This window comes from Cydia pomonella, chromosome 3 (genome assembly GCF_033807575.1).
Source record: "Cydia pomonella isolate Wapato2018A chromosome 3, ilCydPomo1, whole genome shotgun sequence".
Taxonomy (NCBI): Eukaryota; Metazoa; Arthropoda; class Insecta; order Lepidoptera; family Tortricidae; genus Cydia; species Cydia pomonella.
This window is the reverse complement of record NC_084705.1, coordinates 33,752,519-33,778,071: the sequence shown is the minus strand read 5'-3', so window position 1 is coordinate 33,778,071 and position 25,553 is coordinate 33,752,519. Positions and strand designations below refer to the sequence as shown.

Sequence of the window (25,553 nt, the reverse complement as noted above, 5' to 3'; positions counted from 1 at the left end):
ATCTTCATAGCTATTGCTATGGTTGCCATCCGTCCCGTAGGTATATACGGGACTGTCACCGTATTTAAGTATCGCGTATTGCGTCCCGTTTTGTTTACCCGAAAGATACAAAGCGCCACAACAGCAAAGCTATGTGAATATGTATTTGTACCCCCCCCCCCCACCCCTTCTCTCTCCCGTAACCCATAATGCCATTACTAACCCATTATCTTGTATCAGTTCCTTATCAGATATCTTTTTGGAGGTATTTAATCAGAGAACAATATGTATATATGTATTTGTATATAATAGATTGTAGAGTTAATTATTAGTATCTATCGACTAGGGGTCAAATAGCTAAGATGGCTGAAGTTAACTCATGTCTCCTTGCCCACAACATATATTATTTCCAAGTAGGTACCTGTGTAGGTGACCTACTGATCGGTCAAACTCGAGATAAACAATATCAACAGGAGATTCACGAGCCAGGAATAACAATAACTCCAACCCTAAACACCTCAGCCAAAAATGTTGAAATAATCTTGATTTTGACTTAAAAGGGTTTACCACTAGAGGACTTAAATATTGTAATTGTTAAACAATCACTTCTGGAAGTTGTTTTAAGCTTCTTATCTTTTTGTACACAATGGGTAAGCCGGAATGCAATTCGTTTTGTTTTTTAGGGCATTCAGTTTGTTTAAAATAGTATCATGACGTTTATCATTTCTGTTCTGATATCCACTGTCCGTACATCAATAACTAACAGTCTACCCACTCTTATGAGATGGAGGCCTATGTAGATAGTAACGGTAGGGGAGCCCAAGGGGATTTTTGTAGTTCCTCGAGCGTGTCAGGTTAAGATATGAATGATATCTTGCTACCTGTAGAGTCTACCTTAACCACTTTTAGCCTGTTCTCTTAGCTGTTAACAGGTGGTTCGAATCTTCAGATTTGTCAGTGTCAAATGTGACGTTTCTTCAAACAAAAACGTCACTTTTGCACTGGCATATCTCATCCATATTTTACGTATCTTAAAGTTCGGATCGGGCCGTATAGAAGGTAGTCTAATTTGATACTATTAGCTTAGTTTTATTTACGTACAATTAGTAGCAAATCTCCGAAACTTTAATTTAAATACATCTTAGTCAACTACGATCACTTGTAGCGTAACTTAACGTATCTTAAGTAGTATAGTAATACTTATAGTGAAATTCGGTAAGTTACTTATTTTAACCGGTCGTAATGAATAATTTACGAAGATATCACCGGTTATATTTATATCAAATGTAATGTCATACGTAATGATTCATAGTATTCATACATTGACTTTGATGCGCTATTATTAGATAAATAAACATACGATATCTATACTAGGAAATGATTTTATATTTACACCGCCATTCTCGTGGTGTATTCGAACGTCTTCATTTGTAAAATCCCTGATGCTAAAACTGCGAAGAGATGAATGCAAAAAAAAAAAAATATATAATCAATAATCGCTTCTCAGAGTCGTTTTAAGCCTTTTAACTCCTCCTCCATTGTTTCCATGGGCAGCTCGTAATGCAACGAGCACAAAGAGATTCAACAGAGTCGTAAGGACTTGCGAAGGATAAGTAAAAAGTGGGAAACAATGGGACTGATCAGAGATCAGGCGCCGCTCACGCAAATTGGAATATGAAAGGACGGAACAGGTAGCTAGGACTGTAATCTGTAGGTAGGTAGGTAAGACAGTGTCGTGAGGAATTGTGAAAGATGAGTGTGAGAGAAACAATAGTGGCCAGTGATCAGGCGTCGCGTGTTATGGTCTGGTGGAGAGACAGGGATATGAAGCAGGAAAGGAACAGGTAGCTAGGACAGAAGGCTCAAAATTCAAAATATTATTTTGCAAGTAGGCCTCAAGGGCTCTTTTACAAGTCAATACAACATTTATAGTAACATGAAAATAGTGACATGAAAAAATAAAAAATAAAAATAAATAAATACAACAGCCAATACCTGGGTAAACATTACATTATAATAATCTTTAAATAAATAATTACTACAATACAATAGAGATGTATAGTCTCCATGGTTATGGCTCTAAGCTTAGACAATATCGTAAGAATTTGTGAAGGGTGAGTGATTGGGAAACAATGATGACCAGTGATCGGGCGCCTTGAGAGTAGGATGGTGGAGAAGCCAGGATTTGAGAGGCGGGCAAGGAGTAATAGAGTTCATATAAATAAATAAATATTATAGGACATTATTACTATTTATTACACAAATTGACTAAGCCCCACAGTAAGCTCAATGAGGCTTCTGTTGAGGGTACTTAGACAACGATATATATGAATATTTATAAATACTTAAATACATAGAAAACATCCATGACTCAGTAACAAATATCCATGCTCTTCACACGAATAAATGCCCTGACCAGGATTTGAACCCGGGACCATCGGCTTCGTAGGCAGGGTCACTTCACTACCCACTAGGCCAGACCGGTATGGATAAATAAAATAATATATGCATTATTAAGGTGTTTCGTCGCTAGCTCTTGCGTTTTTACACACATAGGTACTCCACTTACAGGAGGTCGGTCGAGCAGAAGGAGCGAAGCTCTTCCTTTTTCTGTCTGAGCGGCGTACTCGTATAATACCAATGCGAGAGTTCATGCCCTATGTCTTCTCCACGTTGACCTTAATACATTCATCATCGTTAAAAGTCGATAAGCAATATTTTTCTATAAAAACTAATTTTTGGTATTTGTATTAGAAAGACTGAAATCTTTAAACTACCCAGAGAAAACAATGTTTCGGTCAAATACTGTAAGCAGTAACTATAATCTTATCTTAAAAGAACAAGTAACTTGCATCAATGTCATCATCATCATCAAGGTCATGTATGAAGGACCTGGGAGTCACCCATGATTCAAAGCTTTTATTTGATACTCATATAGATAATATAGTAACTGGTGCTACCAAGACTTTGGGATTCATAATGCGTAGTTCTTTACATTTTACCCAAATTAAAACTATAAAAGTTCTTTATTGTACATATGTCAGAAGTAAACTTGAATATGCGTCTCAAATTTGGAACCCCAGTTATAATATTTACATTAACAGAATAGAACGTATACAGAAAAAGTTTGTAAAATACCTCTGCTTTAAAATGAAAACTCCTTATAATTCATCCAATTATGAGAATATTTGTAAAAAACATCACCTTATCCCACTACATAAACGTCGACAGATTGCAGATATTACTTATATACTTAATATTTTAAATGGTAACATTGATTGTCCTGAATTGCTCGCTAAGCTCTCCTTCAATACTCCATCTAGGTCTAAAAGATACTTCCCTCCCCTCTCAATTCCTTTTTCATCACGTAATTACAGAAAGAATAGCTTTCTACTACGAGCTGGTAAAAGTCTAAATGAACTAACGAAGGAGCGGGATATAGACGTTTTTAATAGCAACATCACAACTATAAGACGGATTCTAACAGACAAATTACTTGAGTGAGCGAGTCGTATGTGTTGGCATATTATTGTATCGATTAACGTATTAAGATTACTAATAAGTTTTGGTTTCTTTGTTCAGTATATAATATAATAAGTATTAATATTTAAAAATATTAGTGGTAACACGTTGTAAAAAAAAAAAAAAATCTAGTGCTAACCACCAATTATCTGTTAACCTGTTGCTACCGGTGGGAACCTATAATTGGCTCTTTGTTATCTATATATATAACTATAGCTACAATCTATAGCTGTTGGTTCTCCGAACAATAAATAATAAATAATAAATAAATAATCAATATCATACACAATGAAGCCATTAAAAATACATATGAGTCCGAGTATCTATGCACGTTCTTATGACTCTACAAATAAGATCGTGTCACATATTTTTGCACGGTTTGAGGTGCACTTGCGAAACTAGTAAGTTAATTATGGTACCTATTAACAAGGATTGACCAATGACCGACTTCAAAAAGTTTTGTAAGTTTAAAATAAGTTGTGAGTGCAAGTTGTGAGAGCCGGCCGTAGGCTGGAACGGGTCTAGCGCGACAACGCGGCGGGGAGTAGAGTCCCTCGCTCCGCTCGCGCGCTCCAATCAAACGCTAGGGGCGGCGATAAGAGTAGGACGTGCGATGACTGGCCTTAAAGTGCGAGGAGGACGGGTGCGAAGGCGGGCGCGCCTAGCCACGCCGTCGTCATCAGTCAGTGACAGTTGCGTGGCGCGCGGCGTAGCCTGCGAGTGACGGTGAACGAATGGTTGAGTGTTGTCGCGAGTGAGTGAGTGTCGCCATCGACATCGACATGTCGTCGCCGCGGCGGGCCGTCTACAGCATCGACCACATCCTGGGCCGGCGGCCGCGCGGTACATATCATGTGACTCAACATACGACACCACCCACACTACTTGTGGACGATAACTATGCCTAAGTCGTGATTCGTGAGTAGTGGAGCCGACAGCGAGGAGTCAATGTAACCTTAATAGGGCAGAGGTCGACGTCAGTTGATCGCTTTTCCATACAAACTTACAAACGTAGTCTCCATATCCTCTCCGGACATTAACATGATCAAATGCCCCTTCGTTACAGCTACGGTTAATATACAATCAATTGTGGAAAATATTTTCCATATTGTCAATAACCAGGGAGGAAAATGGAGAGCACGTTTGTATGGAGAAGCGATATCGTATATCATTATCGTTTTAATGCTTGCATCAAGTATACAAGGTTTACATTGGGTCTCTTGTGCCCACGGGCAATTTTGCATGGTCTAGGCGTGCGAGGTACGGATTGTTATAGGCAGGTGTGCATTATATTACCATGATAATGATTATGAGAGAGTTATTGGGCTTATATCCAAATTTAATTATCGGCAGCTCGTAACAGGCGTATTTAAATATAGGCACATAGGTGTTTAGCATAATACGATCGATTATTATTTGTTTTTATTCTACTTACGCTTAGTATTAAATCTTAAATGTTGCTAACTATTATGTACTAATGTTGTCTATTGGTATAAAAAAAAATGTTATTCGAAGTACATTCTGTCATTAACTGATAAAGTTAGTATTGTAATGTACCATCGCGGTCCGTTTCTACTGAAGTTTAATAAGCGAATTGGTACTCCGCGAACTGCATCTCCCTCTCGCACGTTACTTCGCCGTCGAAGTCGTATTGACGAAATGACGGCAGCAAAGACAAAGCGCGGGATACATTTTATTAAATTACGTAAGTGTATGTGCTCAGTGATACAACAAGTTACTGTTTACTTAAGGTCCGCATACAATAAGTCGGCGGTCCTGATCCGGACCGCTGAGATGTAGACTTAATTCATTGATAAATATAATAATTTCAATTAATAATTGCTCGTGATGTTAATCCGATTCATTTATTCTCTACTACTATTATTGTCTATAAATTTATATTTATTTATTTCATAAGATTAAATTAACGTATAAATTATTTTAAGCTAATCCATATTAATTTATTGACTAAGGTCAGGTCATAAGTTCGGTCACAAAGATTTGTACTGATAAAAAAGCTATAGGTACAGAATACAGATTTCTTACTATCCACATACATATATAGGTTGACAGCTTATTTAATGCTGAATTATTTAATAAATTAATTTCAAGTAATTTGCTGTCTCAGATTTGCATAATAGGCATGATAACAGTAATTGAAAATCACTAAAATATGGTATTTTGTTATTGAAATTTTAATCATAGAATTCTAAAAATGCTTATAATTTTGTATTAAGTAAGAGATTATTATTTATTTTGAAAAAAAATAACTGAAAAATACGGACGCGCGCCATGATATGTTAAACACCAATCAGAGCGCATGACGTCACACTTGTGTAAACAAATACCCATAACGGCCATTACCCAAATAAAGTGATTCTTTGCGTTTTTATTTTACGTCGTTCGGTTACGATAGTCATATAAGTCATGGAACAAGTGAAATAAATACTCACGTCGAAATGATCTTCACAAAAATAAAGATTAGTACTGGGTGATATTGATGTTGCATTTCGCATAACAAGTTTAAGCCACTTGTCACGAATTGTTTTCTGTTGTGGGACGAACACGAACAACTTATCAGGTGCTTTAGTTGATGTGTCACGTCACCACAGCACACTGAGGGCCCGCGCAGGACTTGTAAACTTTTGAATTCATGTTTATTCAATGAACAATCGAGCATCTAGGTATCAAACGTAACGTCAAAGGGCTGCGTTCTGTTTTTACAAACGTGACGTCACTCGGGACGCCATGACACTGACAAGCGTTTTAGCGCCAATTCTAAAATTAAAAACTAAAATGCATTTTTTTTCCTACTTAACTGTTATTTTCTCTAGAAAAATCTTATTGGTTGTACATAATAAATGTTTCTAAACATTATAGAACAGTTTTTCAAAATGTTTCATCCTGCTTATTCTAGAAAAGCATCTATTATAGAAGAGCATGAAAAAAATACTCGACGCGACAAGGTGATTTTGATCCCTATTTATTTATTTTCCATTTTTACATCGTGAGGCATTCTTATATTAAACTAATTCTATACACTCACGTATTTAAATACATATATGTGATGTATTTAGATGTGATGTGTATGTAAATACGTGAGTGTAAACCGTAGGAATAGTTTAATGGTTGAATATTACATAAAACATAAGCTGGATCTTTTACCTCTCTTAAAATATATAATTCATGTTTATTAGACTGGACTCCCAAAATGACAACTGTACGTGTTTTCCCAAACCTACTCGTTGAATCTTCTTCTTCCTCGCGTTGCCCCGGCATTTGCCACGGCTCATGGGAGCTTGGGGTCCGCTTGACAACTAATCCCAAGATTTGGCGTAGGCACTAGTTTTTGCGAAAGCGACTGCCATCTGACCTTCCAACCCAGAGGGTAAACTAGGCCTTGTTGGGATTAGTCCGGTTTCCTCACGATGTTTTCCTTCACCGAAAAGCGACTGGTAAATATCAAATGATATTTCGTACATAAGTTCCGAAAAACTCATTGGTACGAGAGCCGGGGTTTGAACCCGCGACCTCCGGATTGCAAGTCGCACGTTCTTACCGCTAGGCCACCAGCGCTTTTTTGAACCTACTCGTTGAATGGCAATCTGAAACCTACTCGTTGAATGGCAGTCAAAAATTAGCGTGTCACTGAAAAGTACCCAAACGGCCCGATTCGAAGAATGAGATACGATAACTCTTTTAGATATTGTTTGTTTGTCGTATAATTGACAGAAGCGATTCGGGCAACTAATGTTACTTTGACGTTAGAAATATCGTAGATAGATCTTACTGGGATCACAGCGGTATCGAAATAAACGTCAATTTTGACATGTCGTTTAGTTATCAATCTTTCCAAGATCTTAAACGTGTCTTAATCATTCTACGAATCGAGCCGTAAGTTTGAAGAGTATTAGCTGAAGTATAGACTTGTCGGAGAACTAAATGCTGGTGAACGATCTAATAAATAGGTTAATACAAATAATTACCTAATTGTAACTATTTTATTAATGTGACACTGATTTTTAGGGTTCCGTAGCCAAATGGCAAAAAACGTAACCCTTATAGATTCGTCATGTCCGTCTGTCTGTCCGATTATGTCACAGCCACTTTTTTTCGAAACTATAAGAGCTATACTGTTCAAACTTGGTAAGTAGATGTATTCTATGAACCGCATTAAGATTTTTACACAAAAATAGAAAAAAAAACAATACATTTTGGGGGTTCCCCATACTTAGAACTGAAACTCAAAAAATCATTTTTCATCAAACCCATACGTGTGGGGTATCTATGGATAGGTCTTTAAAAATGATATTGAGGTTTCTAATATCATTTTTTTCTAAACTGAATAGTTTGCGCGAGAGACACTTCCAAAGTGGTAAAATGTGTCCCCCCCCCCCGTAACTTCTAAAATAACAGAATGAAAAATCTAAAAAAAATATATGATATACATTGGCATGCAAACTTCCACCGAAAATTGGTTTGAACGAGATCTAGTAAGTAGTTTTTTTTTAATACGTCATAAAATTAAAAAAAAAGTGCGATGAAGGGTTCCGTACCATTTATAAATGTCATATTCGCTTATCAACGTTATTTCTAATATTATACAAACGCATATCTAGTATCTACCTAGGTTAATTCATCAATGTCAAAGTTAATACTAATGGTTGTGCTTTATGCCAATCCGAAACTCAATCAACGATTTAATGTCACATTTTTCTACAATTATTCACATTATAAAATAACAAAAGATGAAAGAGGTCATATATTATTGAGGTTAGGTATTTCTTCCTGCTCTTAGCAATTAGGGCAAGTTACCTATATGTAATTTATATATTTTTTTATACTACGTCGGTGGCAAACAAGCATACGGCCTGCCTGATGGTAAGCAGTCTCCGTAGCCTATGTACACCTGCAACTCCAAAGGAGTTACATGCGCGTTGCCGACCCTAACCCCACCCCCCTCGTTGAGCTAATTGATTTAATTAAGCTGATTGATTTATGATAATTTTGCTGCCTTAAAATTGAACCTTACACGATATATCTAACTAGTTTTCTGTGAACGGAATGTTCCTCAATATTGAGAAAACAAATGTAGTAAACTCCAACTTAGGGGTCATCCATTAATTACATCACACGATACAAATTTTGGATATTTTTACTCCATACTAATCTTTGGAGTGGACCTCTGGAATACTGCTGTATATAGCGATAAAATATTCGAGTTATAAAAACGTGCAATCCGCATAATGGCACCGAAAACTCTTGACCACCCGGCGAAGGAATTGATCATTAACCTTAAAATATGAAAATTACCTGGTATGTATATATACTTGAAGCGTGTAAATATACAAGACAGAACCTGGCCTGGCTGCCTACCAACGGGCAGTTGACAGGAAGTGAGACGCGGAGAAGGCGACCAACTGCGGGTGCCCCCGCGCCCGCGCCCGCGCCCGCGCCGCCGGCTCGCCATGTCAACAAAACCCCTTGACGTGCTCGGAATAAAACTATATAACTTATTTAACGATGATATAAAACTAACACCGACCGATAAATTGTTTGCAATGAAATTAAAGACGATATTAATACAAACAACTTGCTACAAAGTTGAAGATTTTTTTCTTCGACTACAAGTAATTGGCCAAGTAACTACTAGGTCTAGTAAATGTATTATTGTCGAATAATTCATTTATTAATCATTATTCATGATGCCATTTTTATTAGAAAGTTGTTTACATGGATGTCGGGCTTGGCGGCCAGTAATCGAATCGCTCATTTTTGGAGTATTAAAACTCGCTTTGCATCACTAGAATTTCCCCAAATCAATGAACTGTACCATATGATATTAAGGAAAGGAGATAGGAAAAATATACAGCGTTTAATGCTTTTTTCGATATAAGTGGCTGCTGTTTTATAATGACAGAGACAGCTCTGCTCAACTTATTACATAATTATGTATGTTGACCAATTGGTGAACATGACACTTCCAGCCAAGGTTCGAGTCAACTGTAAAAGCCAAGATTTGCTCACAGCACACACTGGCATTGAGCCGTCGGTAATGCACGAAGGTACCGTAGTATTACGACCCAAAAAAATTACATTATGGAAAAATCATATAATGTCAAAAACTCAAACAATTAATCAGAAAATAGGCCATAGGGTCAGTATTACATGACTCATTTTTACAAGCAAATAAAATAAGGATAAATTATAAAATAAGCTTACAAATGTGGAATCAATAAGATAAATATATTAGATAATTTATTAGATGTATACAGTGTCTAAATGTCATTCGATAAAAATAAAACTACGTACAACAGACAAATACTAAAATTATTTAAAGTGTTGAGGATGCGAGCTTGCGGTGGTTGTTAAAAGTCCAGAAAATATGCCAGAATGTTTATTACACTGTTATGCTACATGAATTATGTTAAGTACAAATGTTACAATGTTAATGTTTAAAATTGTTAGGAATGCATCCGGTCGCGACGGTTCCGAAAAGTGCATTGACTTGTGCAAACGGCCGCATCGCCAAACTAAACTGGGTCGCGGGCGCCTGTCACGTGTTCACGTGTTCGGTGCATGTGCACTGAACATCTTGCCGAGGGCAAAAGATAGAAAATACGATATAAATTTAAATTATAAAAATCATAAAATGGAAGTATGTCAATAAAACGTGTACAAATGTTGTATAAAATCACAAATAAAAATGTATAAAACTTAAAGTCCTATAAAGAATTGTTATGTTCACATAGAATCGTCACTAAACGCTATTTTTCTTAACACTGGGGTCGTGCCCCTCTCTGTATAGAGAACACTCTCGCGGTCATTTATTTGCACTCGCGCACTTTCACTAGGCTCACTAGATTCAACACAGTCGATGTTGCGCCTGGAGGGCTGCGGCTGCGTCCCAGCTTCCCGGCTGGGGACCTCCTCGGCCGCTTGTCTTGACGTTGCTGCTACAGCCTCTCGTTGCGACTGCATCCTTCGCCAGCCGAGGAAAAGGATTATTATCGCTCCAACTATCAAAATACCGTAGATGAGGGTATAGTGGTGTATATCATGAATGGATACCCCATTTGATAAGGGTTGTTCTTCTTTCATCATCTTAATTTTCTGCTCTATGCTTTCCCTTAATAACGCAGTGCCATCATCTTTGCCATCTGTGGTCGTTTCCATCTCCATATTCTGAACTGTTATGTTAATTACGTGATTAATTGGGGCAATATTCGGAACTTCTACATCAGGGCTTATGTTGAGTGTGCTCTCCTTCTTGTTGTGGGTGTATACAGTCAAGTTTTCCATTTTTACTATGCAACCTTCGGGAATGTTTATAATGTTTGCGCCAGTCAGCTGATGTGCGGTAACTTGATCTTTACACAAATTTCGTAAGTTACACTTGTCACAGCAAAAGGATAGGTATTGGTTTATCCTTGACAAGCTTATCCATTTGTTTTGGCAGGTAATAATATTAGTTTTACACCTATCTACGGTGTTCACTTCTCTTACACAAAAGTCGAGGTCGCTCTTCATTTTATAGATAGGGCTGGTCAATTGACATAAATATGTTGTTGAGTCACGTGACATACAACGTTCTAACTCGTTTGTTGTCATAGGTAAGTAGGAGTCTTTTGGAAGGTTCATTGCGATATGTTTTTCTATAGGTATCGCCACTAACATGTTTTTTCCTACTTGTCTAGGTATGGCTTGAATGTTATATAAATCGAAGTTGTCTCTGCTAATTAATGGGACGCGTACTTCCAAAAGGATGTATCGTTTTGTCATGACACATTTAATTCGCAGTAGATGGTAAATGTTTGTTAAGTCAAGTTGAATGTTATTAATAGGTAGTGTTAGTTCTTTATCCAGCTGTCCCGATATGATGCTTAATTCATTTTGTAGTTGTTGCGGGCTTATCAAGTTGACGTTCATATGCCCATTGTGTATATCGGTAATTGTATCCAGTAGTGATATTTGAATACCTTTTAAATGTGTCAGTATGTTAGTCGCGGCCATGGCTACTATCATAAATTCTGCTGTGACATCAAGTTCATTGACTTGTTTTGTTATGGCGAATGAATTCATTTCGAGACGTGTTAAGTGGTTGTTTATAATCTTATGTTGTTTTTGTATGGTGTTTTCCGTTCTTTGTAGCAAATTATACTCTGCTTCAACCACAGAGGTTTGATTTTTCCATAACTGGGCCAAATGTCTTTGATTTTCTCGTACTAACGCAATGTCTCGTTCATACTGTTCCGCGAATCGACTGTCTAATACTCCGAACAGAGTGTTCGCGATATTCCCGACGCCGTTTACGAAGCCGCGCCTCCTTCGGGCTCGAGTGTGTAATTGTTGTTTCAGCAAAACTTTGTTGTTTTATTCAAGCTCCTCGAAACCGTGACGTAACTGTAACATGATGATTTCACAATGCGACATAGGTTTTATTTGATTGCAAATACTATCTAAATGTTGGAAATATTTCGTAAACGCAATAGCGCCTTCCCAGTAAGGGTCTAGGTTGTAGTAGGCTATTATCTTCCATTCGTCTCTGATTATCTGCATGTTGGCAACTTTGTCAAAGTAAAGCGCTTGATTTTTTGTTAATTGGGTTGTTTGCATGCACGTCACGTGGGTAGCTAGGCTTATTATGTAAAGAAACATCATAAGTAGTGATAGTACATAAGGTTGTTGTTTGTTTGTGTATGTGCGCTGTTTCTTATTGTTTTTCTGTTCTGAGGCCTCAGTGCTCACTGGCGATTGTTTGTCGATAGGGAGAAGGGATAATTTTGTTACGGGCCGTTTTAACTCGCCGTTTTTTGTTTTTAGGGTAACCACTCTGACATGGCCGTCCTTGCCGGGATGTATATCGATCACTCGTCCCATAGCCCATTTTCCGGGTGGAAGGTTGTCTTCGTGGATTATAACCATATTTCCTATCTCAATGTTTTGTTGTGGTTCTTGCCATTTTGTTCGCGCTGTCAGTTGTGCTAAATATTCTGTTTTCCACCTTTTAAAAATGTCTTGAAATATTTTTTGGCTCAAATGCCATCGGGTGCGGGCGTCTTCTGCTGTTTCTATTACTGTTACACCGGGCCTTCCCGGCGTTAGGAAATGATTTGGCGTTAAGAAGTCGAGGTTGTCAATGTCGTCGTTAAGTGCGCACAATGGCCGAGTGTTAAGGCAACCTTCTATTAAAGTCAAAATTGTTGAGTACTCTTCAAATGTTAATTTTTGTTCTCCTACTACACGTTTTAAATGATGTTTCAGGCTTCGTACAGCTCGCTCCCATATGCCGCCCGCGCTTGGCCACGAAGGTGCATTAAAGTGCCATTCAATGTTCATTCCGGTAATTTCGGATAAAAAGTTGTTATCAGTTGCATGTTGTAAATGTTGATATCCTTCTTGAAGTTTCCTGTTTCCCCCAACAAAGTTCTTTCCATTGTCGCTATACATGTGCGCCGGTGCTCCTCTTCTAGCTGCCATTCTCCGGAGGGCTGCCAAAAACGCTGAGCTTGTTAAGTCGCTTACCAATTCCAGATGTACAGCCTTCGTCACCATACATATAAAAATGGCTATGTACCCTTTTAATGTTCTTGCTCCTCGCCCTTTACTTGCTTTTATGTCTACTGCTCCCGTATAATCCACCCCCGTATGATAGAAGGGTTTGGCGGGGTTGCACCTGGCCGCGGGTAAATCCCCCATGAGTTGGTGTTGTTTCTTTCCCCCTTGTTTCCGGCATGTTACGCATTTAAGTAGTTCTCTTTTCACGGTATTATATCCTCCTGTTATCCAGTATTCCTGACGCAGGGCGCTCAAAGTCAACGTAGCTCCCCCGTGCAATGTTAGTTTATGTGCCTGGTCTATAAGTAGAGTTGCCAAACGAGACTCTCTTGGTATAATTTTTGGATGTTTCATCTCTTCGCTCATCCAGGCTTGATCTAGACGTCCTTTAACTCTTAAAATTTGTTGTTGATCAAGAAAAGGATTTAATTGTTTTAACTTACTCTGTTTTTGTACACATTTGTGCTTGCGTAAGTGATCTAATTCCTCTCCAAACTCACGTTGCTGTACATGTTTTATTATTGCTAATTTCGCTTTCCGTATTTCTTGCAGTGTCAGATAGCTTGGCCGATATTTACGTTTAGGTGTCAATGCTCTCTGTATCCATGCTAATATGTGTATTATTTTTTCTAATGATCTATGTTTTTGTAATAATTGTTCTATAATGTTTTGGTCATTATCTAAATGTTGTATGACATTAGAATGAAATGTTTTCTCCTCGTGATCGGTTAAGAATGGTTTTTGTTCAATGTTTTCTGGCCGGAATGTAGTTAACCACGTAGGCCCAGATTTCCATAAGGATTGATCGCTTAGCAGTTGAGAGGCGTACCATCCTCTACTTGCTGCGTCCGCTGGATTCTCTTTCGTGTTTACATAATGCCATTGTTTTGAGGGCATGACGGCTGTGATCTGTTTGACTCTGTTCGCTACGAAGGGTTTCCAGCGATCTGGTTCTCCTTGAAGCCATCCTAACGCCACCTTTGAGTCGGCCCACCCGTAGGCATTTATTTCATTATTTTCGAAGGCTCGTTTAACTTTACTCATAAGTTTCGCTAGTAAATGCGCACTGCTCAATTCGAGTTTCGGTAATGTTATTTTTGATTTCAGTGGTACTAGTTTTGTTTTGGCTGCCACTAGCACTACCTTTTCCTGGTTCTTGACGCGTGCATATATGACTCCTGCGTACGCGGCTTGAGATGCGTCGCAGAATCCATGTAGTTCGATGACGTCATGTTTGCGGCTATTCAGCCATCTCGGAATCTCGTATTCGTTAAGCTTATGGAGGTCGGTTTGCACCTTGTTCCATTCCTTATAAATGTCTTCGGGCACTTCTGCGTTCCATTCCATCTTTGATTTCCACACACTTTGGAAAAGTAATTTCATTTTTGTTACTACTGGAGCTACCCACCCTAATGGGTCGAATATTTTCGAAATTTCCGACAGAAGGGTCCTCTTTGTTAGTTTGTTGTGTTTGGTCATTTCATATCGAAAGGTAAATGTATCTTTTGTGGGATTCCAACATATCCCTAGAGTTTTGGGAACGACATCTGATTTAAAATTAAAAATAACGCTGTTTTGTTGACCTGTCATATCTGTTAATAACTCTGTACTGTTGGCTGACCACTTGCGTAAGTTGAACCCTCCAGTTTTCAATAACTGGTCTAGGTCTTTAATTACGTTCTTTCCTTGTTCTATAGAGTGTACTCCGTGGACTAAGTCGTCCATGTAGAAGGATTGTTCTAATATTTTTGAGGCTTCCGGGAAGTTATCCCGTTCGTCCTGCGCCAGCTTCTTTAATGTCATCATGGCAAGAAATGGACCTGCTTTCATACCATATGTAATTGTTTTCAGTTCAAATGTTTGTAGGGGTTGTTTAGGGGATTCCCGCCAGATTATTCTTTGTAGACATGCATCGTCTTCGTGAATCAAAATCTGCCTGTACATCTTCTCTATGTCGGCTGTGAATGCATACTTATATTGTCTCCATCTGAGTAGTAAAAATTGTAAGTCTTGTTGTAAGTTAGGACCTTTGTACATTAGGTCGTTAAGAGAATACCCTGTTGACGTTTTTGCCGACGCATTAAATACGACTCTATAACGTGTAGTTGACGACTCAACTCTCTCAATTCCATGATGTCCTAAGTAACATTCCACAGTCTTGTTACCGTCAGCTGGCATCATATGTTGCAGCTCGGCATATTCATTCATAAATGTTTTATAATCCGATGCTAACTTTGGTTGTTTCTCAAACTTTTGTTCTAAATTTCGAAATTGAGCTATGGCTTTTTGTTTAGATTCTCCGAGGTCGTTCTCGAAATTGGGTTTCATGGGGAGCCGCACCTGGTATCTCCCATCTTGTTGCCTAACTGTTGTTTCCTGAAAATATTGAATGCATGTTACTTCTTCCGCAGATAAATCTTCCTCTTCGGTTACATCTTCTACCTCCCAAAATTGTTGTAAGTCCTCTAGGTTGTCTATCACCACGTTACAGTAGAATGTGTTTCCTTCTTGTTTTGGCTTCCCACTCAAAAGCCATCCGATCCGAGATTGTTGTGCCAGAGGCTGGGTAGCATCCTTGCCTCCACAATTCTTAATACCTTCCAAAATAATGTTAGCGTAAACTTCTGCTCCAAATATCATGTCCACCTTTCGACTAATGTTGAACTCCGGATCCGCCAATTCAATATTGTTAATTATGGGCCATGAAGGTTTACTAAATGTTTTGTTAGGTAGCTCCTTAATAAGATTGTTTACAATTATTACCTCTGCAATAAATGTGTCATCGCTGTAGTTCGACTTGCATGTTATGTTTATTTTGCCTTTAAATTTATTTTCCCTCTCACATACTCCGAAGAGCGTTCCTCTATGTTTTTCTCTCTTGATTCTCAGTAATTGAGCGGCTTGTTCTGTTATTAAAGAAAGCTGACTCCCTGGGTCCACCATCACCCTCATGTTGTGATACGATCCGTCAGCACCCATCACTTTTAACTCAGCTGTAGCAAGAAGAGTTTCTAAGTGTTCATTTTGTGTTTGTGCCACATGCGCGTTGCTACTTACTTGCTCCTTATTTGCTGACGTCGTGGCTGTGTTGCTCTTTGACTTACTCAATGCATCATGTAAAATAGTGCTGTGCGCAGCTTGACAGTTACGACATCTTTTTGTCGAGTTACACGTTTTTCCATTATGCGAAAACAAGCAATTAATGCATAATGATAACCTATTTACAGCATTTAATTTTTTGTCATTTGGCATCTGTAGAAAAAATTTGCAATTATAGATTCCGTGATCTCCTTTGCACAATGGGCACCTGAAACCCGATCCTATTGGTTTCGCAATCGCGGCGTAATTCCCATTGCTTTTGTAATTGTTGGTTGTATATTGTACTGGTTTTCGATAAGATGAAGAATGCTGTTGAATGTTTGTTGAATGTTGTGCGTTAGGTTTTTGTTGTCCGTCTTGCCTTCTCCTAGCTGACGTTTCCAGTGTTGTAAATTTGCTCTCTAGGAAGTCCAAAAGTTCTTGTAATATTGGCATATCTCTTGTATTTTTCAAGGATTCTAAATAATCCGTATAAGTTTCCGAGTCTAACTTCTGTCCCAAGATATGCACCAAAATTGGATCCCAGGTTGCTGTATCGATCCCCAGATTCTTGATGGCATTAAAAGTTTCTATAGATACATCATGCAGCCTCTTAATTTGCGCCATAGAATGTTGTTGAATGTTTGGTAAACCGAATAGAATGTTCATGTGCGAGGTAAAAATCATTCTCTTGTTATTATAGCGATGATTGAGTATCTCCCAGCACGTCACATAGTTGTCAGATGTTATTGGTAAATGTTGTATGAGTCTTTCAGCCTCGCCTCTGAGTTTAGCCTTTAAAAATTGCATTTTTTGCGCATTGGACAATGCGGGATTCGCGTGTATAGCCTCTACAAATAAGTCTTTAAACGATACCCACTGGTTGTAATTTCCGCTGAAAATTGGTATTTCCAGCTTAGGGGTCGTCTTCTCCCTGTGCGATACTGACCACATCTTAGTGTTAATTGTTTTCTTTAAGGTATTATATTGTTTTTCGTAGGAAGCAAAATTCTCGTCGTATGTTATGTTTTCACCATTTAACTCACTATCGATTTCTAAGTGAAGTGTGTCGATCGCTTCCCATCTAGAGTTTAATGTTTTAAGAGCATCTTCATACTCCCATTTTGCAGTCAAAGCTTCTATGTCAATGTTAGCCACTGTTCGTTGAAATGCCCTAAAGTTTGCCTCCTGCTTACGTAGCGTCTCATCTATCCGACTGTATACCCCATGACTCACGTACTCTTGTTCGACGGGTTCCCTAGACGAATCTTTGTTTCGTGAGTCTAGCAGTTTTTTACCAGTGCCCGCTATCCCCGTTATCTCCTTCGGTTGCTCCGCCCTTAGGGGTACCTTAGGAGTCCCCCCAGCAGTAGTGGGCTTGTTCTTCACCAACTCTTCGGTCATCGCGTTTTTACACTCTTTATATTGTTCTTCAGTTCTTTCATACAGTTGTTCCGTAAAATAGGGATCCGTCCTAGGTGTTTCCGTAACCACCCGATCGTGGTTAAATTGAAATTCTTTCCACAATTCTTCCAGCTTTTTTAATTTCCGCCTAACATACTCCGCGTTGCTTTTTCTGTCTGCCCCATCTTTTTTAAAGTTTGTTAAAACAGTCCTAATTTCCTCTGCTAAAATGAACTGGTTGTTCACGTCCGTCATGTTTCTTCAGTAATATCGCCCAAAGATGAAATATGGAAAGATCTTACTTGTATTTATCCTGTTGTTAGCGTCACCTGGCCGAATGCTACTGCTGCAATTCGGCTTCCTCTGCTGTTGCTGTTTCCACTGCAAACTGCACCACTCAAATGTTTTGCTAGTTCTTTGCACTTCACTCGCGTACACGTAGCCCGATGGACAAGTACTGACGCGCGCGAAGTACTTTTCTCGAAGGACCAATGTTGAGGATGCGAGCTTGCGGTGGTTGTTAAAAGTCCAGAAAATATGCCAGAATGTTTATTACACTGTTATGCTACATGAATTATGTTAAGTACAAATGTTACAATGTTAATGTTTAAAATTGTTAGGAATGCATCCGGTCGCGACGGTTCCGAAAAGTGCATTGACTTGTGCAAACGGCCGCATCGCCAAACTAAACTGGGTCGCGGGCGCCTGTCACGTGTTCACGTGTTCGGTGCATGTGCACTGAACATAAAGAATTTGAATTTTTATTATTTATAAGCCTCCATAAGTGTCAGAGCTAATATATATATATATTTTTCGATTATAAAATTATCGTTACAGATGTAAAAGGTCTCCAAGAATTGAATTCCTATATAGGTAATTAAAAGATAAGAAATGAAATCATACAAACAGACAAGAAGCGAATGAAGTGTCTCGCATTAATGGCACTTTTTAAAATTCAAAATTCAAAAGTAAAGTTACATACTTATAACATAACATGTAGCCGTGTAAGCTTAAACAGACCGGTCTCCACAAACAGCACCCGTTCACGGTATGACGCGTATACTCACAGTGTTCCTACAGTTGTATTGTAGTATAGGCACGTGTAATTTAATAAATTGTAATACAATTATACTAGTAGTTTATCGCGACTTTTTATATTATGCACGGAAGTTTTAATAAAACTGGTTTCCAAACTTTGACCTCTCTTTTTTACCTTCTAAGTAATGATCTTATTATCATTATCTTTGTCATCATGATATACTATTGGTATTGAAATAAAAACCACGCTTACTGAATGTTTTTATTATTATACTGGGATTAGGTGAGGCGGCCGATTGCCTTTAAGTATTTGCTAATTTGTATTACTTTGAGGTGTTATATTAATATAAGTTTTACTATCTGTTCCCCTTAACTATGTGTAATATTACGGGCGACTCAGTAATCGTAGTCTTCTTGCAAAAGCATTAGATCTTTGTATGTTGGTGATATGGATAAATTCATAGTTATTTATTGAAAGATTTCAAATTATTTATTATGTATTTACTATAGTTTAAAAAGGAGCCGAGGGCTTCTTCTTTTTCCGTAAGCTTAGTTATATTAAACGGGTCTATGTTGTGCTTGCTGCATATTGTGTCGTGAATCGTTCTTGCGTAAAGGGACCTTGGGGAAGTTTTAATAAGATGTTCCATTGTTTGCTGTGTGACGTCGTCACAGGGACAAGCGTCATTGAGAATTTTATGAAAACGTTTTAAGTAGAATTTGTTATAGTCAACGGTTAGAATTTGTGTCAGCTGAAATATGATGGTTGTGTGTTTGCGTAACATGTTTATATCGTCCAATGTGGGTAGCCAGTATTTTACGTGTTTACCTGTTTTGCTGTCAATATATGTTTTATTATGGTGTGTGTGCATTTTTTTCTTAATTTGGGCTTTATGATACGAGAGTGACAAGTGTACATAGTCCGGTTGCTTGTGAAGTGCGGCCGTATGCTTGGCTGCGACGTCCGCCCTCTCATTGCCATCGAGGCCAGCATGTACCTTAATCCAACAAAATTGGATCTCCATCTCCCCAGACTCCCTGATGTTGTTTATTATTTTGTGAATAGCATTTATATTCCGGTTAGACAGGTCCATCAGGACTGCTTTAGAGTCTGAGGAGATGGTGACTTTCCTCAGTTTCTGGGTGTAGGATCTTAGACATGCCTGTTCGACGGCCGGGCACTCAGCCTGAAATACGGTGCAGCTACTGTGTAATGTGAGCTTTTTTATATAGCTCCTACAGTCAGGGTATTAGTCAATGATGTAGGCTGCACCGATCAGGACGTCGTGCCTGTTGCCGTCGGTGTATAGACGATGCATTTCGGGGTCCTCATAGTATGCCTCCAGATCATCACGTGTTACCTCGGGTTACCTTGGCGCCCAACGTGGGACCACATTTAAAACTTTCGCGTTTTGAACTCATTTCAAAACATGTTTCAAACCAGGTCTATCGCGAATTCATATTTTTACCTTTATTTTCAACACCACGCCAGTGAAATCTTTATTTCCAGCACCACGCCAGTGAAACCTTTATTTCCAACACCACGCCAATGAAACCTTTATTTCCAGCACCACGCTAGTGAAACCTTTATTTCAACACCACGCCAGTGAAGTCTTTATTTCCAACACCGCGCCAGTGAAGTCTTTATTTCCAACACCGCGCCAGTGAAACCTTTATTTCCAACACCGCGCCAGTGAAACCTACGTTGAAACGTCGGAAATAAAGGTTACAAAATATATTCACGATAAATCCGGTTTTAAAAAGTATTAGCATAATTTAGACACAAAATAACTATGCATTTTGAGTGTTGGATCTTTTTTGGCTTTGGGTTGGCTACATTATCTTATGTTGTGTCATAAATGAACTTTAAAATATGCTTTATCAGCATTAACATAACATCTGATATATTTTACTGTATGTTCTTTTTTCTTTCGAACTTTGAGACCTCAATTATTCTGGGCACTAATGAACTAAGTGTTTCCGAACCTAGGGCCTATTTTAATGGCTTCTATGTATTTTCATTTTCAGTTGTGTGTTTGTTTTTTTTCTCACTTTGTACGCATGTGTGTGTGCGTCACTGTTAGCATTTTTTTTATATACTTTGTAATTACTTGTGAGTTCCTGTAATTGGCTCTCTGTATTAATCTTGTTGTCCTATTGTAAGTTTAAAGCTGTTGGTTCTCCTGAACATAAATAAATAAATAAATAAATTATGTTTCACAAAGCTATTTTAAAAGATTTATGCTTTCAACAACAACGTAACGAATTCAGTATTGATTTACTTATTTATAAAATGTGAATCAAATTACTGAAATGTGAAAGTACTTACTGATATTTGGAACAATCCTTCGTACTTATGCATTATAACGCTACATCAAAGCAAGCAGATCACAAGTCGTTAGGTATCATTATTTGAACGGATTGGATGCATTGAATCCATTATGATTGGGTAAATCCCCACTCGAGCGCTCTATACAGAGCGCACGCAGCCCAAGCGGGGATATGGACGTTATTGCCATTTAGCCCACAGGTAAGGTCACAGGGAACAAGCATGTTGACAAGGTTTTTTGTGGTATTAGCCTTCTTCTTCTTTAGGTACCATATCCTCTACGGGTGTCGGCTACCGTAGTCCGGAACTCTTCTTTATTCGCAGTCTTTCTGCCAAGCGTGGCAGCGTCCATTCCCGTCCAACTCCTAAGGTTATCCATCCAGATAGTTTTTCTTTTGGTATTAGTCTACTTAAACATATTTATGAGAACTACTGCACCGAAGCAATTCTAAAATCAGTCGTAAGATTAAGTAAATGACTAATGATGAATAAAAATTAGGAGATTTATATTTGTTTCGTGAAATATTCCGTTACCCACTTAGGTAGTCGCCCACACTGTTAACTATACATCGGTGGACTTTATTACAAAAGACATCAGGTCCACCGATGGACGGTTAAAAGTGTTGCTGTATGTTGTACTTACCTACAACATAACAGTCGCCCACTCTGGGTGCACATTTTTTCTGACTGACGAAAGTACTTTTTGTTTTAGATGCAATGGTTGCAAGTGTCTCTAATGATTTTACAACGCAAGCCATGTTATTTTAGCTTCTTATTCACTGGCAGGTCACGACGTAGCACCGGTACTACAATAATCAGCATACGTACCTATTTTCCAAGTTAAATGCCGATAGATAATAACATATCGGGCATCGACGCGCGGAGCCGCGACATCAAACGAATACCAGCGCGGCGAGAATCTCATTACTCATTGTGTCGCCGCCGGGAGCTCCGGCATCGTCACCGCCGCTCGAAACTAATAATTGTGTATAAATGTGCAGAAACGTAATTATTACAATAACGATTTATGATACTTCGATACACTAAACGTAAACAAGGTATGTCATACAGAATACATATACGGCGCCTATTGTAAAGTGCGAGGAAACGTGAAAGAAAAGAAGTTATGACAATAATACCTAAGTAAGTTAAAACATGCGCCTTAGGTCCGCTCGGAAATCTGATCCCAAGAATTAGGCTCTTTAGTTTCAACAAATAAATAATTTGAAAGAAAACTAGTCTTATTGGGTTTCCGGATTTCTGACAATGTTTTCCTTCGCAAAAAACCTAAATTAATTAATCAAATCACTGAGTGCAGAGAGCTTTCCATCGTTAAATTATACTTATGGACGAAATACGTATCACAGTAATGTGTATCTTTGTGAAGAAAAATATATAAGTAACTGTTTGATGTCAGAATCAGTGACTCTAAGAGGGACCTGAGGGACACATATACTATATAGGATTAAGTTAAACTTACCGAAAACCGATCTAGCGTTATCTCGGCTAAATTCATACTGTATGGCTATTAAGATAGATAATATTCTCTCCGATACATTTAAAGAAATGCCTTTGATTATTTTTAAGAAGTTATTTAATTGAACATTTTTAATATTCTGTCAATTAATTCATGAACAAACGTAAATTGTAACATTAAATTTAATATTAATAAATAATACTAATAAATATTCTTTATTTGCTTAAAATATGGTACAATGTATGGTATGGTGGTATTTCTATCACCTATTCGAATATAATTGTAAAAGAATATATGTCCGCCATTTGTATTGAATTGAATGGAATTGAAATATTTATTTCGAACTTGACGTCCATAGGGTTAGGTAACAATGACTTATGTATCTAGAGTTAGTATTACAGTTAATTAGACAAAACAAACAATTGGACAAAACAAACAAAACAAATTGTATTGTATTACTTATTTATTAATTTTATTTAAAATCGAATTGATAAATCATTATAATAATTATGTAAATGTAATTGCATGAAATTATAAATTTAAATCGTAGCATGTAAGTTTAGGTTTACATCTAGTGCGAGTACATAGTTAATGTAGTTAGTATAAAAACAATATTTGTACGCCAGTCATGGTAAAACAAGGATCGTTCAAAAAACAAATATGCAACACCTGTGTATATACGCCTGTTTGATACAAATAAACATTCATTTATTCATTCATTCATACGAAATACAATAAGTACCTATGTACCTATTAGATATGCCACGAATAGTGGTTCTGGTCGAATAGTAGCCGAATATTCGTGGCATCTTTACTACCCGTTACGATTATTAAGAACTTAAACCTTTACTTGATTCGATCTAATGTGCTTTTATCTTGTTGTCTCTTAAGAATCATAATGCTTTTTTTCACGAGTTCTTAATAATCTTTTTGTTTCTTATTTTAAACATTTATTATTAAAATTAAATGGCCTCGTTTCTGTCACTCCTTCGGTGGCTGTTTTAATGAGAGTTTTGATGAGTTGTAATAGTAAATAACAGTACCAAATTTTAACCCATGAGTCCCATTACAATAAGATCTTTACTCAGATAAGAATAAGATAGTGCGTAAGTAGACCACAGCAATGGATTTATTGATAATTAAAATTATTTTTTTTCGATAGTTCTATTGTTAGCACTGATTTGCTCTGTAATGTCTGTTAAGTTTCAATTTGTACTTGTTACTAAAAAATCTTCTAAACTGGTCAACACATGTAAATCAATTATAATGGCAGCGAAGTGATTAATATTGCCGGTAACAAAACAGTAACATTATGAGCATTAACGTCGCACAATGCTGAGCCCTTCGCTTTGTGCCTTAATCGCGCAACAATTACAAAGCCGCTGTAAAAATAGAATTACTACAAATAAATAGTGCTCTTAAACCGAGTGACGTGAAGTGATTTGTAAAAAGCGTTCTTAGGGGTGCTGCTGGGTGCACCCTAAAGCGAGGGGATAGGGAAGGGAATGGAGTGCACACAGATGTAATTAGTCTGGTGGTAGTTCTCAGGGATGTAATTTGCTATTTATTCGGCGCAGTCACCGTGATGCTCCAGGTTCAACTTCAATACGTTCATAATGTGTGATATTTCATTTCAATTATAATTATATTTTGATCTCAGTTCAGTAGTTGCTAATAGCATTGCTTGTTACTTGTGTACCTTATTTTATTTACCTTTGTGTTTTGGGTCATTATTTGTTTGACAGACAGACATTTGACGACCTTTAAAAATGATTTTGTACTCAGTATCTTACTATTAATTTTAAAGTTAGATTCTAGAAGACGCAACATCTCTTGCGTGGATCGCAGAATCTGAATGGTTTAACTTTTGAGAAAGAGATAGATGCTCCACTGAAGTTTTTTCACATAGGTAACTGTAGTCTTGGTTTCTCTTTAATTTCAAGGGTTTCTCCAAATTCTTCGTAGATACTTAATTAGGTTAGTTTAAGCACGGGCTAGATGGACCAAATTAAAAATCAAACATAGTTTTAAAGATTTGCATTTTCTGTTCTGTAGGTACCGAATGTATACCTATTGAAACCAATTCTCAAAATTCCGATTCAGATAAAGTACTTCGCGGGGCCAATATAAGTCACTACCCAGAATTGCTATCCAGCATCCTCAACTTTTGGGAACAGAAGATACTATAACTTTTATATTTCAGTGTGTATGACCCAGATAGATATCGTAACAGTAACAAGTAGACGATTGAGAGCGGTGGGAAACTGTTCACGGGAGCCGGGACTCGTGTTTACTCGATGTCGAACATTGTTTGCGCATTAAGCTGGCTTACACGTTAAGCCCAGATAGTTCACATTTAATTTAATACCGTTACTATTAAATTGTATTTATTGTAATTTATTTACATGGATTGTTCTCCCCTCAGTAAAAAGTGGAGAGGCGCTTAACTGCGAGTGTGTGCTCTTTTAAGTTGGCGATCAATATACGCATTGTACGCGACCGTTGACTGCTTTTGTGTTTGGCGCATTATTGTTGATCTTGTCAGTCATGATCACGGCGGCTCGGGGTCGAAGTCGATTCTGTCTTACGAGGTCAAATATAAAGGATGTTTGTAATGTATATAGTTTCGACCACGTTTCTATACTTTCTACTATTTTAACTAGGTCAAACACAAAACTGTGTTCACGTAATTTCTGTAGATATACCCAAAATAATTGATGTGTTGTCTGAATAAATATAATTCTATTCTATTCTATTCAAAAGGCTATAAAGGTATATTTTCTTATTTAACACTTATCTGCTGGTAAAAGGTACTCCTTTTATGTGGATAAGTATGATAAAATCATTACCTACACCTACCTACCCCACCTACCTACCTTACCTATTGTCCCCAGCTACTAACTATTGTCCACTGGAGAGAAAACTTGGGTATTCATAAGAACTGTACAGTTTTCAGGTTGTAGGCATGTAGGTAATTTTATCATACCTATCCAAACAGTATCGTGTTTGACCCAACTATTCAAACAACCGTAGAAACAAATATCTATTTAAACGCCTGTGCATTCCAATCTATTTCCTCACGTTCCATGAAGGTCTATTTTCGTATTTTTTTTAAATAACTGAATGCTCCTGTATTTCGTATTAGTATATAGCTAGTCATTGCACTTT

The 25,553-nt window shown here is 37.7% G+C and overlaps 2 protein-coding genes across 4 annotated transcripts in view; one reads left to right on the top strand and one right to left on the bottom strand.

Moving 5' to 3' along the window:
• Window positions 1-3,779: 3,779 nt before the first annotated feature.
• LOC133516608 (retina and anterior neural fold homeobox protein 2-like) overlaps window positions 3,780-25,553 on the top strand; it is a 36,671-nt gene continuing 14,897 nt past the window's right edge. For all 3 annotated transcript variants that reach the window (XM_061849621.1, XM_061849619.1, XM_061849622.1), the window contains exon 1: window positions 3,780-4,344. In XM_061849621.1, coding sequence (XP_061705605.1) covers window positions 4,284-4,344 — 61 coding nt within the window. In that variant the 5' untranslated portion in view covers window positions 3,780-4,283. The remainder of the gene's footprint in view (window positions 4,345-25,553) is intronic.
• LOC133516607 (uncharacterized) lies at window positions 9,884-11,583 on the bottom strand. Its single transcript, XM_061849618.1, has one exon. The coding sequence runs from the start codon at window positions 11,581-11,583 to the stop codon at window positions 10,246-10,248; it is 1,338 nt and encodes a 445-aa protein (XP_061705602.1). The 3' UTR covers window positions 9,884-10,245.